We start from the raw sequence: 17,086 nt of genomic DNA on the forward strand, positions 1-17,086 counted from the left end.
AGAACGATAAAATAACACCACAAAAAATATCAGGGAGGAATATCAGGCTCAGAAATGTCACAGAAAGCGTTAGTCCTACAAAAACTGCAAGGGTCTCATGACTTCTGATACCTTTGAAGACAGGAAAATTCTTCTCTAAGGAGACAGAAGTAATTTAAGCCCTGGACACTGTTAAACCATTTAATTCACTTAAAGGCTCAAGCGCGAGACCTGAGCAGTGGGAGAAATGGTTGACCGCAGCGAGTCTGCAAAGTCTCCAAGAGCCTTCCAGGGGTGGACTTTCAGGGATCAAGAGAGATGATAACGGACACCAGCAAATCTGGCACCACTCTAGATTGGAGGGTGCTACCTGTGTCTGTCATTAGCCACCTACAAGTGACTTATGTCAATGTTTCGCAACCTTGGATGTACATTGGAATCACCTGGGAAGCTTTCAAAGAACGGATACCTGGGTCCCACCCGCAGAGGCCATGATGAAATCCGGTTTCCAGAAGCTCCCCAGCTGATTTCTCCTCTGCAGCCAGGGTTGAGACCCACTGAATTAAGTAACGATTCGTATCTGAACAAAAGGAACTGAGACTGGGGATTGAGGCAACGCTGTTAAGTACTAAGTGTCCTTGGTCCAGTGTCCCGGGCCTCAGTTTCTTTATCTATACAATGGGTGTGGCTAAGACCTCAAGCCCCCCGCCCCCCACAACCTTCCCCGGCCATAATAGTTTTCATCTGGGACGCGGATGGCCGCCTCCGCGATCCTAGAAGCCCACTCCCCTCTCTACCCATCCCCCCCCGCTGGCTTTTCCGGTTCCCGCGCCCCTCAGCGCTCGCCCGGGGGTCCCAGAGGAAGCTGCGGGCTTTGCCTGCAGACTCCGCGCGCCCGCTGCCCCCAATCGGGCTCTAGCTCCGGGCGCACAAAGCCCCCGGCGCTGACGTCAGGGCCCCTCTCCGCGAGGCCGGCCCCCAGTGCAGGCGGAGCCGCGCCGCGCTCCCACCCCGGCCAGCAGCTAGGAGCCAGCGGCCAGCCCCGCGCAGCGCAGCCCGCAGGAGCCCGGTCAGCGCACGTGCCCGCCAGACCTGCAAACTTGTGCCACCGGCTCTGCCCGTCCCCGGGGAGCCCGAACGCCGGCAGCCCGCACCCCTTCCTCCTGTCTCCAGCCATGGGTAAGCGAGCGCGCTGGCTCCGCGCCACGGCCACGGTCTCGCGCCCCCGCCCCGGGAGGGCGCGCCCTTCCGAGGGTCCCGCCCCTCCCCCGCTCAGGTGGCGCCTCCTCGGCCACCTCCGCGACGAAGCCGGGACGCTGGAGGTGGGAGGGGCGCGGCGCAGGTGTCCGGAACGCCCAGGTGCGCCTCCCTGTTGTATCCTAGGGTGGTTCCCCGCTCCGGCTGCGCCCAGGGTGCACCCCGCACGTGCAGCTCGCGGGAGCCTAAGAGCTGGGTCTCCGGGAGGAGTTGCAGAGAGAATAGACGGCGCGTCCCAGGCTCGTGCTTTATTTTAAGGGGCCAGTAGAGAGTAGCTTCTTGCCTGTTTCCCGGGACGCTCTCCCTGTCGCCCGAGCTCCCAGTCCAGTCCTGCCGCGCCCCGCCCCGCCGTGGTTCTGTTCTCCTTAAGCCCGCGCGAAACAAACACCCGGCTCCCCAAGCCTGGGGTCTTCCGGAGCTCATTTCGAAACCTTGACCCTTGAAACCAGGAAAGTGGTTTCAAGAGAGGGACAGGATGGGACGGAGGCTGAGTCTCTCCTCTTTGTCCCTTGTTCCAACTATCAAAATGCGGCCCGGGCGCAGGTGGAGACGGTATGCTGAGCGGGTTCCAATGCAACGGGGGAACAACTAGCAACGCCAAAAGGCTCCGCTCCGGAGGGTGAAAATCTGGAATCTCCAACCTGGCCCAAGGCTGGTATAAGGCGGCTGTAGGATTCTTTTTGTCGTTTCCTAACACCCTGAAATGCTGCCGTCAGCAACATGTCGTTAAGTGAGGACTCTGTATTGGGAGGAAAACTCGTAAAGAGTGCTGTGGAAATCAACCTCATTCCACAGAACTCCTGGAAACGTGTGACAGCTGTGCTTGGGAAAGGGTTTTTCTCTTCCTGCTCCGTTATCTTTCTCTAGTGACAGACTCTAGCCACAAGCCATAAACACTGTGAAGAGCATTCCTAACGAGGAAGTCAGTGGCTTTAACCATTGTGGGTTAATGGTGAGGGCTTGGAAATTGCCCGCTCCTCCCCTCCCCCTAATCATTTATCCCCCTCTTTCACATTATCTCTGCTATTAATTTGTGTGTGGGGGGCGATAATTTTGTACTGATTAAAAATTTTGATGAGGAGTAAGGGGGGCACTTTTTTGCATTTCGAAGGAAGCTCGTTTACGTTTTTAAAAAATTTACTAGGTGATCAAAATATGAAAGGAGGTAAGGCCCACCAAATCCAACAGGAAAATTTCTTTCTAAAAAGTTAGGCAAGAGCTAGCCTAAGATTCTTCTAGAAAGGGCAGAATTGAGTGGCCTGTAACTCCGTTTCTACTTCTCTTAGTGTCCCCCATGTGAGCAGTCACACCATTCAACCTCCGTTTTAAATGAGACTCATACACAAAATGAGGCTCAGAGGATGACTGCTACTCAGCCTGTGATCACTTTGGTGATAATTGCCACCAAAGATGTTGCAGTTGCGAACACGTGTGGTATTGAGGAAAGCATCAACTACATTTTCTGAAATCGTTATTTATTTTAACGCTAGGCGTTTGGATTTGTACGTGGAATTTGAGTGTGGAATTATCACACGGGGACCTTCTTCAGAATAACTTTCACAATACTTTGGACTGATTTAGGGGTAGGGTGGGCTTCATTTTTAGATAGGTGTGGAAGGTGGGTGCAGTTCTCATGAAGCAAAGGCCGGAGTCAGAGACCTGTTCTTAAGGAAGTACTTTGTGTTTTGGACAATTGTTAGCTCCACACTTCAATTGCCAATTTATGTTAATTTGTGCATACTTCACTGGTTCTGGCAGTATCCTTGGTTTTGGTTTTAGTTTTTACATTAAAAAGAAAGTTCCCTTCACGTAAAAAAGGAAACATACTGATTTCCTTTGGTAGACTGTTAGTAAATACACCACAGGGCCATGAACTGGTTTTATTTTTCCAGATGTATTTAATTACCGTACATCCTCTTTTGAATGTTTTAATTGAAGTGATTTAACGTTGGGAAAATTCTGACCATTGGCCCATTAAGTCGGGACTTTGGTTCTTAATACAATTAGTTCCTTAACCTGGATCAGTTAATTACTGGTAAAATAAATGAGGTTTGTAGAAATAAAAGTCCCTTCAGACTCGAATTTTAAGATATTTACAATCTTTAAACTAAAAATAAAATAATGAGTAGTGGTGGGATGTATAATTTCACTTTTCATTACATCTTGAAAGAAAACATGGGTTTTAATTGTTAAGCCAGTTTTTTTATAGCATTAAGATATAATTCACATATCATACAATTCACACATTTAAGTACACAAGTTGGTGGTCTTTAGTATATTCAGATTTGTGTAGCCATCGCTACTATGTAATGTTAGAACATTGTCATCAACCCCAAAAAGAAATCTTGTACCCATTTAGCAGTCACTCCTTATTCTCTTCTCCCCCCAGCCCCTGGCAACCACTAACCTTTCTGTCTCTATGGATTTGCGTGTTCTGGAGGGTTCAGGTAAATGGAATGAGCCAATTGATGTTTGAAGTGTATTTGACTGTTCAGTAACTTTGGTTGTTTTGCACAATGAGATGTTGCTGTATTGTGTATGCAGTACGCTACCTAAATGAGTGTGTTGAAACTAATTATTTCTCTGGCTGAAGGGTTCCATGTTTGGCTGCACATATTGTGAAGGTGAGTGAGTGTGCACACACACAACACATGGACACACACACACACACACACCCTTCAGTGTTAACTTCGGTTTTATCTGATAGGAACTTGCATTGCCCAACAGAATTTTGATTCTGTTACCTTGTTCATAGGCCTGAAGACACAGCAACTAAGTGAATTCCATGTAATAACCTCTTATAAGGCATTTGTGGAATATCCATCCTGCTTTAATATGGCTTATGTATCCAGAGAGAAATGCTGATTTTGTTTCTTTGCCTATAATTTTATTTTATTTATTTATCTTTTGGAGACAGGGTCTCACTCTGTCCATGCTGTACTGCAGTGGCCTGTTGTGATAACTCACTGTGGCTTGGAACTCCTGGGCTCAAGCAGTTGTCCCACCTCAGCCTCCCAAGTAGCTGGGACTACAGGCATGTGTCACCATGCCCGACTAAGCTTTACTTTTTTTTTTTTTTTTTTTTTTTTTTGTAGAGCTAGGGTATTGCTATGGTGCCCAAGCTGGTCTCACACTCCTGGCCTCAAGTAATCCTCCCTCCTCTGCTTCCCAAAGTGTTGGGATTACAGGCGTGAGCCACTGTGAGTGGTCAATTGCCTATAATTTTAAATGGAAACTGTATACGAAATGATCAGATACAACAAAATATTGAAATAATTGTTTTGACCCATTTTGTGGTAAGGAAGTTTTCATAAGGATTATATATTTAAATGTCAATAATTTCACTAAATAGCATTTTAAAAATTTTGGTCTAGAGCAGTTCTTTTTAATATGTGTACAGATCATCTAGCAATCTTGTTAAAAAAGCAGTGTCTGATTCAGTGGGCCTGGGTGGGGCCTGAGTTTCTGCATTTCTAACAAGATCCCGGGGGTGCTCATGCTCCTGGTTCCTGGAGCCAGGAAGCAAAGAAGGCTGTTCAGCAGAGAAGCCCTGGTGCCTGCCCCAGCTTGCCCACTAGCTTGCTGTGTGATCTTGGGTAAATCATTTTCTCTTCTTAATTTTAGTTTACTATAAAATAAAAGAATTTGATGAAATTATTTATTTGGGTCTTTACAGGTCAACCAGTATGTAATTTAGAAAACAGAAATGAGAGAGTAATGTTATGCTTGAAAAACATGAGAAAACAGCTCCCTGATGGTCTAAACACTACTTGAATGCATGAAGCCAGCATCAGAAGTGTCATCTGTAGTTGGGTTAAATGCTGGCATCTTCGATGTGCATGCTTCCAGCATGATTGACTCTTCTCTAAGGGAACTGGTGGAGGAAGCTATAATGTTCTCCCTCTTTAACACTTCCAGCTTTAGCTTCTCCTGACCTCTTCTCCTTGAATCCCTTTCTTCCCCGACATCCAGGCTCCAGCCACTCTCAGAGGCTGCACTCAGAAAGAAGCACGCTGAAGACCCATACATGCAATGCTTGGTTCTGGAAGCTTGCTCAGGAATTCAGATGCAGTGGGAGACACAAAGGAATGGAATCCTGATGAATAACTGGGCAGGAAGTAATCCCAGAATATGCTAGCTTCCCTCCCTCTGAGTCTAAAGATTTAGTAAGGAGCCCACCCTTGGATCTTGGAGAGAGCTGCCTTTTAATATCGGGACACAAACCGACATTTTAAGTAAACCTCATAGTCGAATACCACGGAGTACAGTTTGTGACAAACAAATCATTAATTCTTTATTATGTTTTTGTTCTACCAAAAGCTGTTGACCAACCACTTGTCTTCTCCAAGGGCTTCTTAGAAAACACCCTTATCTGCTACATCCAGGACCAAGCAACTGGATGGTTTATTGAAAATGCCAAAGGGATGAATCATAAAAAGTGCCACATATGTATCCTAAACATTTTGTTTAACTGTAAACATTAATTTGCTGATATTTTATTGTAGAGTCAAGCCCTTTGCTTTGAGTGCAAGGACCTGATTGGAGTTCCTAGAAGTCTTTCTTACGTAAATCACAGCCAAAATTCATTGGCTTCTGATTTTCAGCTTCAGATTCTTACATTAAAGTAGAATGCAAACTTAAAGGCATTGGGAACCAGTCTCTGGGCAGAATCCCTTTATATTACCTACCCCACTCCCCTTAAACCTCTAAATTTGCCCGTACTTACTTTTGCAACTGTTTTCTCAAGTGACTCATTTTTGTTAAGACTCTCCAAATTAATCAACCTGGTTTTCAAAGAAAGGAAAAACTCTCTCTTTTGGCACTCATATTTTATTAGTTTATGTAATATCGAATTAGGTTTCATAATTCTAGTAACAAGTACAGCTGGCGTGAACAGGTTTGGGAACAAACACCACTGACTTCTTAAGTACACTACTGGTGGGAGAAGCAGTACATAGATATATTGGAAAAGAGCCTAGAACCTAAGTTCTGGACAGTGGTCACTATGGTTTAGAAAAAGAATGGAGGATATGGGGTAGATGGGTGGGGTCCTTTAGGTAAACGTTGGTAAGAGAGCATCTGGTATATTTTGAGCCATCATCATCCATTTAATAATTTTAACATGATGGCTGGCATGTTAGTGTTTTTAATATGCCTCTTTCTGTTCAAAATACCAAATTTGTCAAGAGCAGAAATCGTTTTATTCATTGTTATACCCCGGTGTTCATTGGAATGATCGGCATATTGTAGGTGTTCCACAAATGTTTAAAAAGTGAGGATTCATATGCATTTTATTAAGGTCTATCAACATTAAAATGATAGATTTCAAGGTATTTAAATTAACATTTATGTACTGCAAACTCTGGTAAACTATGCTAAATTAAAATAGGGTAAATTACATAAATTATTGTTCTTTAATAATATTAATACTTTTATCACAGAATAACAATTTCAGAGCTTGAAGTTGCTTTATAAGTAATTTGATTGCTGCCAGGCATACACAGACACAAAAACAATTGAAAGAGCAGTTTGGATGTTCTTTCATTAGCTTTTTTTTGCCTTGAGCTTTGAGCTTTTTTTCTTCTGATGCTATAAAATACTTTTCTTTCTCTGGTGAAAAGTACTTCCTTCTGGTCAGGTTTTTGAAGTTCTGGAAAGATTGGGGTGGAAGGCTTTGTTTCAGTGAAACTCATTATTGCCCTGATGATTAAAAGGCAATGGCAGCTTTGTGTTTCCATCCTCACCATGTATATTAGGGTTAAACGAGTACCTACCACAATGTCATGCAACTAGCATGTGCCAGTCTCTAAGCCTTTGAATTCCTGTCACATGCCCATCACCATGGGGCTCTCAGGGGAATATTGGACAGCTGCTCACTCAGCAAGCATTCAGAGTCCTGTTCAGATGAGCCAAGTACTGTGCTAAGTTTTGAAGTGAAAAATAAGACTCTGTTCTCTAATAACCACAGTCATTTCTGAAAGGCGGATAAACAGCTATAATAAAAGTACAAGATCCTGTAGGGAAAAGAATATCTCTCTGAGGAAAAAAGGTGGAAGGTGGTATTTCAAAGAGGGATTCCCTAGGGAGGCAGTTACTTTAGATCTGAGAGTCTTCAAGGATGAGCAGGAAGATGGGGGTCAGGGTGTCCAGGTGTGTGGGAGAGGATGTTCCAGGCCCTGGATACAAATGTGTAAAAGCAGGAGCCATGGCAGAGGCTGCTGTGTGGGTATGCTGAGTTGGGAATGGCCTCAATGTAGGGGAGTGGGGAGAGCTGAGACCGGATTGTAAAGTACCAGGAAATAACTTGGTCATTACCCTGTTGGTCACAGAGAATCAGGAAGGGATTTTAAGCAAGCATATGGCAGCTAGAGGGAAATGACAGTCTCCCCAAGGGGATAAAAGAAACCCACTGAGAGAATCATTTGTGTCTAACTGTAAAATTCCAGGTAAAAGTTTGGAAGGAGTTCTGATAAAGGTAAAACCTTGTGGCTTATACGAAGTTTCCAGTGGAGACTTAGATTTGAGGAGTGTTGAGAAGGGTGGAAGGGATTAGGATAACCCATGAAAGAGAGGTATGAGTGAGCAAGGTTTATTGGGGGAATTCTGAGGAAACTGGCCTGGCCATAGCAGAGAGTAGGTATGGGACAGAGTAGGAAATAAGATTTGGTCAGGGAACTGAAAGCCAGATGGGAGTAATGAATTTTAGTTGATTACAAATGGATACATATAAATGAATCTTACAAAAATGTTTTAAATCTATTCCATTGTCTAATCTCTCTTGAAAGAGAGAAGGAAGGGAAGTATTAGTTTTCTAGGATGGAATGATATTGGGTTGATCTTTGGTGTGACTCCAGAGGGGTTGAGGATTGGAACAGAAGCAACTTCCATGTCTATTTACTCGATTACTAATTCTTTTTACTTTTTTTTTTTTGAGATGGAATCTCGCTCTGTCACCCAGGCTGGAGTGCAGCGACGTGATCTCGGCTCACTGCAAGCTCCACCTTCCGGGTTCACACCATTCTCCTGCCTCAGTCTCCCGAGTAGCTGGGACTACAGGCACCCACCACCACACCTGGCTAATTTTTTGTATTTTTAGTAGAGACGGGGTTTCACCGTGTTCACCAGGATGGTCTCCATCTCCTGACCTTGTGATCTGCCCGCCTCGGCCTCCCAAAGTGCTGGGATTACAGGCATGAGCCACCGTGCCTGGCCGGATTATTAATTTTAAAAGTGGGATTTGTTGTTGTTGTTTTGTTTTTGTTTTTATGAGACAGAGTCTAGTTCTGTCACCCAGGCTGAAGTGCAATGGTGTGATCTCAGCTCACTGCATCCTCGGCCTCTTGGGTTCAAGCGATTCTCCTGTCTCAGCCTCCAAAGTAACTGGGATTACAGGTACGCACCATGCCTGGCTAATTTTTTGTATTTTTAGTAGAGACAGATTTCACCATGTTGGCCAGGCTAGTCTTGAGCTACTGACCTCAGGTGATCTGCCTGCCTCAGCCTCCCAAAGTGGTGGGATTACAGGTGTGAGCCACTGTGCCCAGCCATTTTTTTTTTCTTAAATATTTGCAAGAATTTACCAGTGAAGGCAGTTGGGTCTGGAGTTTTCTTTGTAGAAATGTTTAAGTTATGAAGTGTATTTCTTTAGCGGAGGAATAGTCAGACTTTCTCTTTGTTTCAATTTTGGTAAATTGTGGTTTTCAAGGGCTTTGTCCATTTTATCTAAGTTATTTGTTGGCATAAAGTTGTTCATAATATTTTGTATTATCTGTTTAATCCTGTTATCTATAGGATCTGTAGTGATGTTCCCTTGTTCATTTCTTTTTGTTTGTTTTTGTTTTTGTTTTTTTTGAGATGGAATCTCGCTCTGTCGCCCAGGCTGGAGTGCAATGGCGTAATCTTGGCTCACTGCAAGCTCCACCTCCCTGGTTCACACCATTCTCCTGCCTCAGTCTCCCGAGTCGCTGGGACTACAGGTGCCCGCCACCATGCCTGGCTATTTTTTTGTATTTTTAGTAGAGACGGGGTTTCACCGTGTTAGACAGAATGGTCTCGATCTCCTGACCTTGTGATCCGCCCACCTCGGCCTCCCAAAGTGCTGGGATTATAGGTGTGAGCCACCACGCCTGGCCTCCCTTGCTCATTTCTAGTGATGTAGGTAATTGGTATTCTTATTATTTTTCTTGATCAATATTTCTAAAATTTATTTTAATAGCTTGATACTTACATGTAATTATTATATCTGATAGGTAAGTTGACCACTTAATGAAAAAAGAGTATGTTTTCTAGTAATCAAAAGTAGAATTTTAGTGTCTAAAAGTAAGAATTGCTTACTTGGTTAGAAAAAAATAAAATCTGCCAAAAGTATTTCAACCTGATCTTTGGAATTTTACTCTTAATGGCTGTATATAATTCAGTATATTTGAACTTGGTATAACAAGATCTATTATAAACAATCTTGAGTTAGAATAGATCTTGAGTTGAGTTTAGTATTTGCTTGGGTATTTATTTGTTTAGTTTTTGTAGGACTGTTAAATTCTATTTTCTTCTTTGGACCAACTGGAGATAGATACTAAAATAAAAGAAGTAGAAAGAAGACTAAAAAAAGAAAAACAAAAAAAATTAAAAGAAGTCTTTTTATCTTCACTTTTAAGTATACTTTTAGAGCAGGGTTTCTCAACCTCAGCACTATTGACATTTTGGGCTGGATGATTCTTTGTTGGGGGAGTATGAGGGCTGTCCTGTGCATTGTAGAGTGTTTTGCAGCATCTGTGTTCTCTACATACTACATGTTGTAACAGTCCTCTAGTTGTAACAACCAAAAATGTCTCCAGACATTGCCAGATAACCCAGGGAGGGAGGAGGGGAGCACCGTATTGAGAACCACTACTTAAAGGGTAAGAGGGATTGAAAGCCTTTTGTTTCTCACAATATCATAAAATCTGAGTAGTAGCATTGTTGAGAACTTGGTTGAGCACATCTACAGAATGGGAGGATTTCTCGTTTAAAAGGTTTTTCCTTCCAAAAGGAATGCTTGATTTTTTTTTAGTTGAAGGAAGTTTTATTTATTTACTTATTTTATCTTTTTCTTACATCATCAGAGAATCTGGAGATATAATGGGGAGCTTTGCAGACCACCTAAGTCATTCTTCCTTGGTGTAAAATGGTGTCTAAACCATCTCGATAATGAGGCCAACCTTCTGGGGAAATAGTGTGCCTGGCTTTCCTTGGTAACTTGTTCTAATGATTAGGGCACCTTTATCTCTGAAAGGACTGAATCTGTGAAGATCCTTTGCTTACTAAAATAGTTTTCATCATCATTTGTTCTCCTCATTAAGTGGAAAGACATGAAGGATCTAGTGACATCCTTAGTTACCTTGATGGCCTTTCCAAATTTAGAATTCATCTTCTTAGCTGTAATCAAATCTACCCAGATTAAGCCCTTAAGGCCTCCTTCCTGCACATTCCATCCTTAGTCATGTCTTCATTACGTTTGTTCATGTGTTTGAGAGATGCAGGAGTTGGAAAAGAAAGGACTGATTTCCCCCTTGTTTAGAGATCTGTTTTCTATAGCCATTGATCTCTCTGCCATTCCTACATCCCAGCCCCCACAACCTAGACTCCTCCCTGCAAATGGAGACCATAAGTCTGTGTTTTCTGAGACATCTGACCATACTTGCAAAATAGTTCCAGCGTAAAAAGAACAAGAACATTGGAAGCGAGGGTCAGAAGGAGCCTAGAAAATCTGCTATACTATATGTGCATTGGGTCACTGTTTTAGATTTAGAAATGTTTCACAATGTCTTCCTGAAAAGAATGTTTAAATGGTGCATTTTAAGATGGGCGCTTAAATTCAGGCATCTGTTCCTTCACATAATGGGCAAAGAATGGAGATTTAATTAGCAATGTAAGTCAAGCTCTTAAGATAACTTGATTTGATGCAGTACTTTATATTTTCATTTTTGTTTTCTCATTTGGCATATTCTGACAGTTTCCATGGTAATTAAAAAGAATTTGGGACCTTAAAGGGATTAATTTCCATCCTATGAATTACTACCATTTTGCAAAGCTATTGTACCAGTTTACTAAAAACTGTTTTGAGCTCTATGATATGATGTCACAAATATTTTTAGATGTTTTGTAAGTGGCACAAATATTATAAAATCATTAAAAATTGTTATTGAAGTATAATATGTATACACGAAAAGTGGGCAAATCATGTGTACAGCTTAATGAGTTTTTATAAATATAACCAGCAGTTAAATTAATAAGCAGAACATTACCAGCCCCTTAGAAGCCTCCTCAAGCTGCTTTACAGATATACCCGATCAAGTCTAATCACCCCTAATTTCTGTCAGCAGAGCTTTGCGCTTTATATAAATAGAATAATACAGTATGAACTCTCATGTCTGGTGTGTCTTGCTCAACATTTGATAACATTATTTTGAAACAGAAGGATGTTTTCTGCTTGGAAAAGAGATCTGCTTCTAAACCATTATGGTTTAGAAGCATTTATTAAATGCCTTCATGTGTAAAACCGTACTAGGGAGTACACATATCATTGGTTCCTACCCTCTAAAGCATTGACACAGCAGCTGTGAGAAGGACTTTGAAAATCCTTTATAAAAGATGAGATAGATACATGAAAACATGTATACAACTGGAGAGATTACAAAAATAAAGTGTCCCCATTATCCCCTTCCGAAATGGAAAGTACATTTTGAGGAGTTGTGAATGAAGACAAAGCTGTAGGTGTTGCATATCTATTCAGGATTTGATCAGTGTGAATGCTTGCTAACTTCAGGGCTTAAGGATGTAATAGATGTTGAGGCCTGCCTCCTCCCAATTAGTTTCCTGTAGAAGGTGAAATTTTAGGAATTATTTGAATTATCAGTAGTTAGTGAATCTTTGGCTAGTGGATAGTCCAAATGGAGTAGAGGTGTGGACAAAGGCCCAAAGGCCTGGGATGATTTCTGGTTTTCATCCTGAAAATGGAACTACGTAGGAAATTGTGGTTTGCCAGTTGACTTTTCTCATTTGTTTGGACTTACACAATAATACTTTGCCTGTATTTTTTCAGTGAGGAACTTTGTTATCTTCTTAACCAGAGTAACTGATGCAGTCAGCAAAATGAAAGCTTTGTCACCACACGGAACTAGCTTTAAATCGTGGGGTGTTACCACTGCTTCTCAAGTGGTGGTATCAATTTATACTCCCACCGGGAGTGAATGAGCATTCTAGCTTCTCTGTATTTTTACCAGCATTTGATATTGTCACATTGTTTATTTTTTCAAATGTCTGATAGGTATGAAGTGATATTTCATTGTTTTTTTTTTATGTTGAATTTCTCTAGAGAGGTTGAAAGTTTTGTGTAGGTTATTGGCCCTTTGGGTTTTCTCTTCCATTTAGATCCTTATTTGTATTTGTCTTGATTTGTAGGAGTTCTTTATGACTTCTGTATACTAATCCTTAGTTAAAACGTGTTTTCAATATCATCTTCCTCTCTATGGCTTATCTTTTAACTTTGTTGAATACATCTTTTGTTGTACTAAATCTTTTTTATTATAATAAAGTCCTAATTATCAATCTTTTCCTTTAATTTTTTATGACTCGTGCTTTTTATCTTTGCCTTGTTTCAAAATTGTTTCCCCAAAGTCATGAAAATGTTCTTCTCATCGTCAGTATTTTCTAAAAGAAAGTTTTTCTAAAATCAGGCTTTTCCCTTTTCAGTCTTTATTCCATTGGGATTCTATTTTTTTGTATAGTTTTAGATAGATATTTTAAAAAATTGTTTATTTCCTTTACAGAAATACCATGCACTTAATAATTCACTTTTTCCCCTGATAATATCTATATGTGTACTTTCCTACTACATGTGTGAGTACATCTATGGACTTCATTCTGTTCCTTGATCTGTTTTGGCATCTCTGAGATATTGTTACACTGTCTTCATTACTATAGACTTAGAATAAACCTGGCTATCTCTTAGGAGAAATTTTCTCCTTTTGCTCTTCTTTAAAAGTGTCTGACCTATTCTTGATCCTTGTTTTTGGAATCAGCTTTTCATGCTCCACAAAAATCCCTGTCAGGATTTTGAGTGGGGTTGCAGTGAATTTATAGAAGAATTTTTTTTTTTTTTTGAGACGGAGTCTCACTCTGTTGCCCAGGCTGGAGTGCAGTGGCGCAATCTCGGCTAACTGCAAGCTCCGCCTCCCGGATTCACGCCATTCTCCTGCCTCAGCCTCGGGAGTAGCTGGGACTACAGGTGCCCGCCATCAAGCCTGGCTAACTTTTTTGTATTTTTAGTAGAGATGGGGTTTCACCGTGTTAGCCAGGATGGTCTCAATTTCCTGACCTCATGATCTGCCCGCCTCAGCCTCCCAAAGTGCTGGGATTACAGGTGTGAGCCACGGCGCCTGGCCAGAATAATTTCATGACAGTCAATGTATTTACTATGTTAAGTCTTTCATTTGTGTATATGGTATATCTCTTCAAACATTTAGATTTTCTTTTGTACCCCAAGATAATGTTTTTGCATACCTTTAAAAATTGTATTTCAAGGTCCCTCATAGTTTTTGTGGCATTTTTTAAAGGTAAAATGTAAGGTAATCCCAGTGCTTTGGGAGGCCAAGGCAGGAGGATCACTTGGGGCCAGGAGTTTGAGCAACGTAGCGAGACCCCATCTCTACAGAGAAGAAAAAAAAAAAAAAAAAGCCGGATGTGGTGGCGCTTGCCTATAGTTCCAGCTACTTGGGAAACAGAGGTGGGAGGATTGCTTGAGCTGAGGACTTTGAGGTTACAATCAACTATGAACATGCCGCTGCACTCCAGCCTGGGTGACAGAATGACACTCTGTTTCTAAAAAATAAAGTAAAACAATTAGGGTTAAATCTAATTTCATGCAATGCTGTGGTTCCCTTCCATAGACCTGTGACTTCTGAAAGTCCAGCTGGATGGACAAACTTGTTCAGATTAGCATAGAAACTGTGAAGGGAAGCTGATTCTGAGTTATCACATACCAGCCTGGTCATAAGAGCTGTATATGGTAGCTCTGTGACTATGTCCCAGAATCTGCAGAGTAGCAAACGTATAGGATGCATTATGTGCTTATGCATCCTTTGAATAGAATTTCATCTTTTCCTGGAAGAGAACAGAATCCACCATCACTGAGGGAAAACTCAGTTTCTAAGCTGAGTTTTAGCTGCTTGCTCGTGCTATATTTTCCAACTAGTAGTATTTTCATGAAAGATATTGATTTCATTGTCATATTGATGCAGAATGAGAAGTCAAATCAGTTCTACTGATTCGAGAATAAAATCTGTTTGCCAATGGAAGACAAAGCTAGTGGGTAACATGCCAAAATTAATTTTGCTTACCTGATATTTTCTCCAAGAGCGGGGAGCCCATGAGTCCTGGGAGTCATATATTGAATGTTAAAACTTCCAAACAGTGATAGAGTTCACAATTTAGCTAAGAAGGGACCTCATCAAAGTCCACAGGAGTCCTGAAGATGGGATCCTGTTGTTTAGGTATTTATGCAGAATACAAGAAAAGAGGAAATAGAGTTTGAATTAGATATTAGAATATCCTTCCATTGAAGGTGGTTGTGGTCGGGCATGGTGGCTCACTCCTAATCCCAGCACTTTGAGAGGCTGAGGTGGGAGGATCGCTTGAGCCAAGCAGTTTGAGACCAGCCGAGGAAACATGGTGAGGCCCTGTTTCTATTAAACTAATTTAAACAATTAGCCTGGCTGCTGATATGCAGCCTTTAGTCCCAGTTACTCAGGAGGCTGAGGTGAGAGGATTGCTTGAGCCTAGTAGATCAAGGCTGCAGTGAGCCATGGTTGCGCCACTGCACTCTAGTGTGGGTGACAGTGAGACCTAGTCTCAAAAAAATAAAAAATAAAGGATCAATTTTATCCATTCACCAAATACTTATTAGACTGAGTGCTAAGCTTGTAATAGAAGGATGATTAAGTCATGATTTTTCACACCCGGTGAGTGATTTGGTCCCATGCAGGTGAATTAAGGTTGTGTGCAGATGAGTCTGCTGTGTAGCAGTTGTACTCCGTATTGGCTAGTGATGACGTGTAACAGTTTCTGCCCTCAAGGCATTCTGTCTTCAGTGAGGATAGTCAACAAGGTAACACCTGCCATGATCCCATGTGGAAAACGTTATGGATAAAACATAGGTGGAGGACCTACAATGCCACTCAGTGGAGGTAAAATGCCTGGGAGGAGCCTTGGAGGGTGAACTGAAGCAAAATGAGGTATTTTTACTTAAACCAACCTTTACCATATCATAAGAAAATAAAAATCCTCAATATGTTAAAATACAGATTTCTTCTATAAGAAAAATATGACCCGATGTGCACCATTACAGAGACCAAGTTTACATTCAAGATGCAAATTCTTGGTTGAAAGAGAAAGAAAAAAGGCCAGTTTTTATTATCTTAGAGTGATGCAGCTAAAGTAACCCAGGGAAGATTTAATTGGAACTCTTCTGTTCAAGCGTTACTTCCATGTTTGGAGATATTATTCATGATAATGAAATTTCCTTGATCGATTCAAGATTACCTAGTTTCCCTAAGACATTTAATGGAAAACTTCTCCTGGCATATTTCACATAGCTGCTAACCCTGCAAAGAAGAGGCCAGCACTTGGGCTGTAGCAAGAGCTTGATTTATTCTGGAAAGCAGTTTATTCAGCCGTCAAATGAGATTATATGCGTGGCTGTTAGCCATCACTTCACAGAAATATTCTTATTCCTCAACAAGGCCTCAAACTTTTATTTATTTAAGGGCAACAGAAATCACAAAAGTAGATTCTCCTAAAACATCTCTTTGGAAATGCAATTTTTCACAGGGTGCTGCCATTCCCTGGCTGCTGCTGATGGCTACAACCAAACTGGACTGCCGGACATTTTCCACATGTCACCTGCTGTCCCTGGGCATCGATATCCCCCACGAGCCAGCACACTTAGGTGCACTTAGGTATTTTTTCAAGACAGAGTTTCACTCTTGTTGCCCAAGCTGGAGTGCAATGGCACGATCTCAGCTTATTGCAACCTCTGCCTCCTGGGTTCAAGCTATTCTCCTGCCTCAGCCTCCCAAGTAGCTAAGATTACAGGTGTGCGCCACCACACCAGGCTGATTTTTTGTATTTTTAGTAGAAATGGATCTTCACCATGTTAGCCAGGCTGGTCTCGAATTCCTGACCTCAGGTGATCCGCCTGCCTTGGCCTCCCAAAGTGCTGGGATTACAGGTGTGAGCCACCACGCCCGGCCAGGTACACTTAGGTTTGTGTAATCCTGAAAGGCCTCAGGCATAAAAATCCCTTTTTAAAATTAACTTCTTTTGTCATATGTTTCTGTCTTGGGGGTGGTCTCTCATTGTAGAACTCTAGAGTTTAAAATTGAAGTCTAAATTTGGATGTGAAAGTGAAATTTCTTTTTATTTTTTATCGTATTTTAGCATTTAGGGATTTGAGTAAAAGTGGTTGCATTTCTACTCTGTGATTGAATTGCAGTTTCCTCAGCCCAACATGACAACTGACATATCGTTAAAAAGAAAAACTCATACATGAAGTAGCTGTGACATACAGTGGGCTGTTGATTTGAAAGGTCAACCTGGTTGGAGGCTAGAAGACATTGGACTTTCTGCCTGGCAGTCTGTCCCTCATGTACCTACAGGTAATGTTTGGAAAGTCAAGGACTGGGGATAAATTGAGACTTCAGATTCCTTAAGAAGCAACAGCGAGGTTCTTTTTGCCTCAAGAAGAGTTTGTCAGACTCATGGTTCTCAACTAGGGTAGATTCTGTCCCCCTCAAGGGACAGTTGGCAATGTCTG

General features: G+C 41.8%; 1 protein-coding gene across 2 annotated transcripts in view; it reads left to right on the plus strand.

Annotated features, from left to right (window-relative positions):
- Nucleotides 1–852: 852 nt before the first annotated feature.
- The window catches only part of GPM6B (glycoprotein M6B), a 168,306-nt gene continuing 152,072 nt past the window's right edge, over nt 853–17,086 (plus strand). For both annotated transcript variants that reach the window (XM_033201566.1, XM_033201568.1), the window contains exon 1: nt 853–1,158. In XM_033201566.1, coding sequence (XP_033057457.1) covers nt 1,155–1,158 — 4 coding nt within the window. In that variant the 5' untranslated portion in view covers nt 853–1,154. The remainder of the gene's footprint in view (nt 1,159–17,086) is intronic.

The sequence above is a fragment of the Trachypithecus francoisi genome, unplaced genomic scaffold (assembly GCF_009764315.1).
Source record: "Trachypithecus francoisi isolate TF-2019V2 unplaced genomic scaffold, Tfra_2.0 Lachesis_group6, whole genome shotgun sequence".
Taxonomy (NCBI): Eukaryota; Metazoa; Chordata; class Mammalia; order Primates; family Cercopithecidae; genus Trachypithecus; species Trachypithecus francoisi.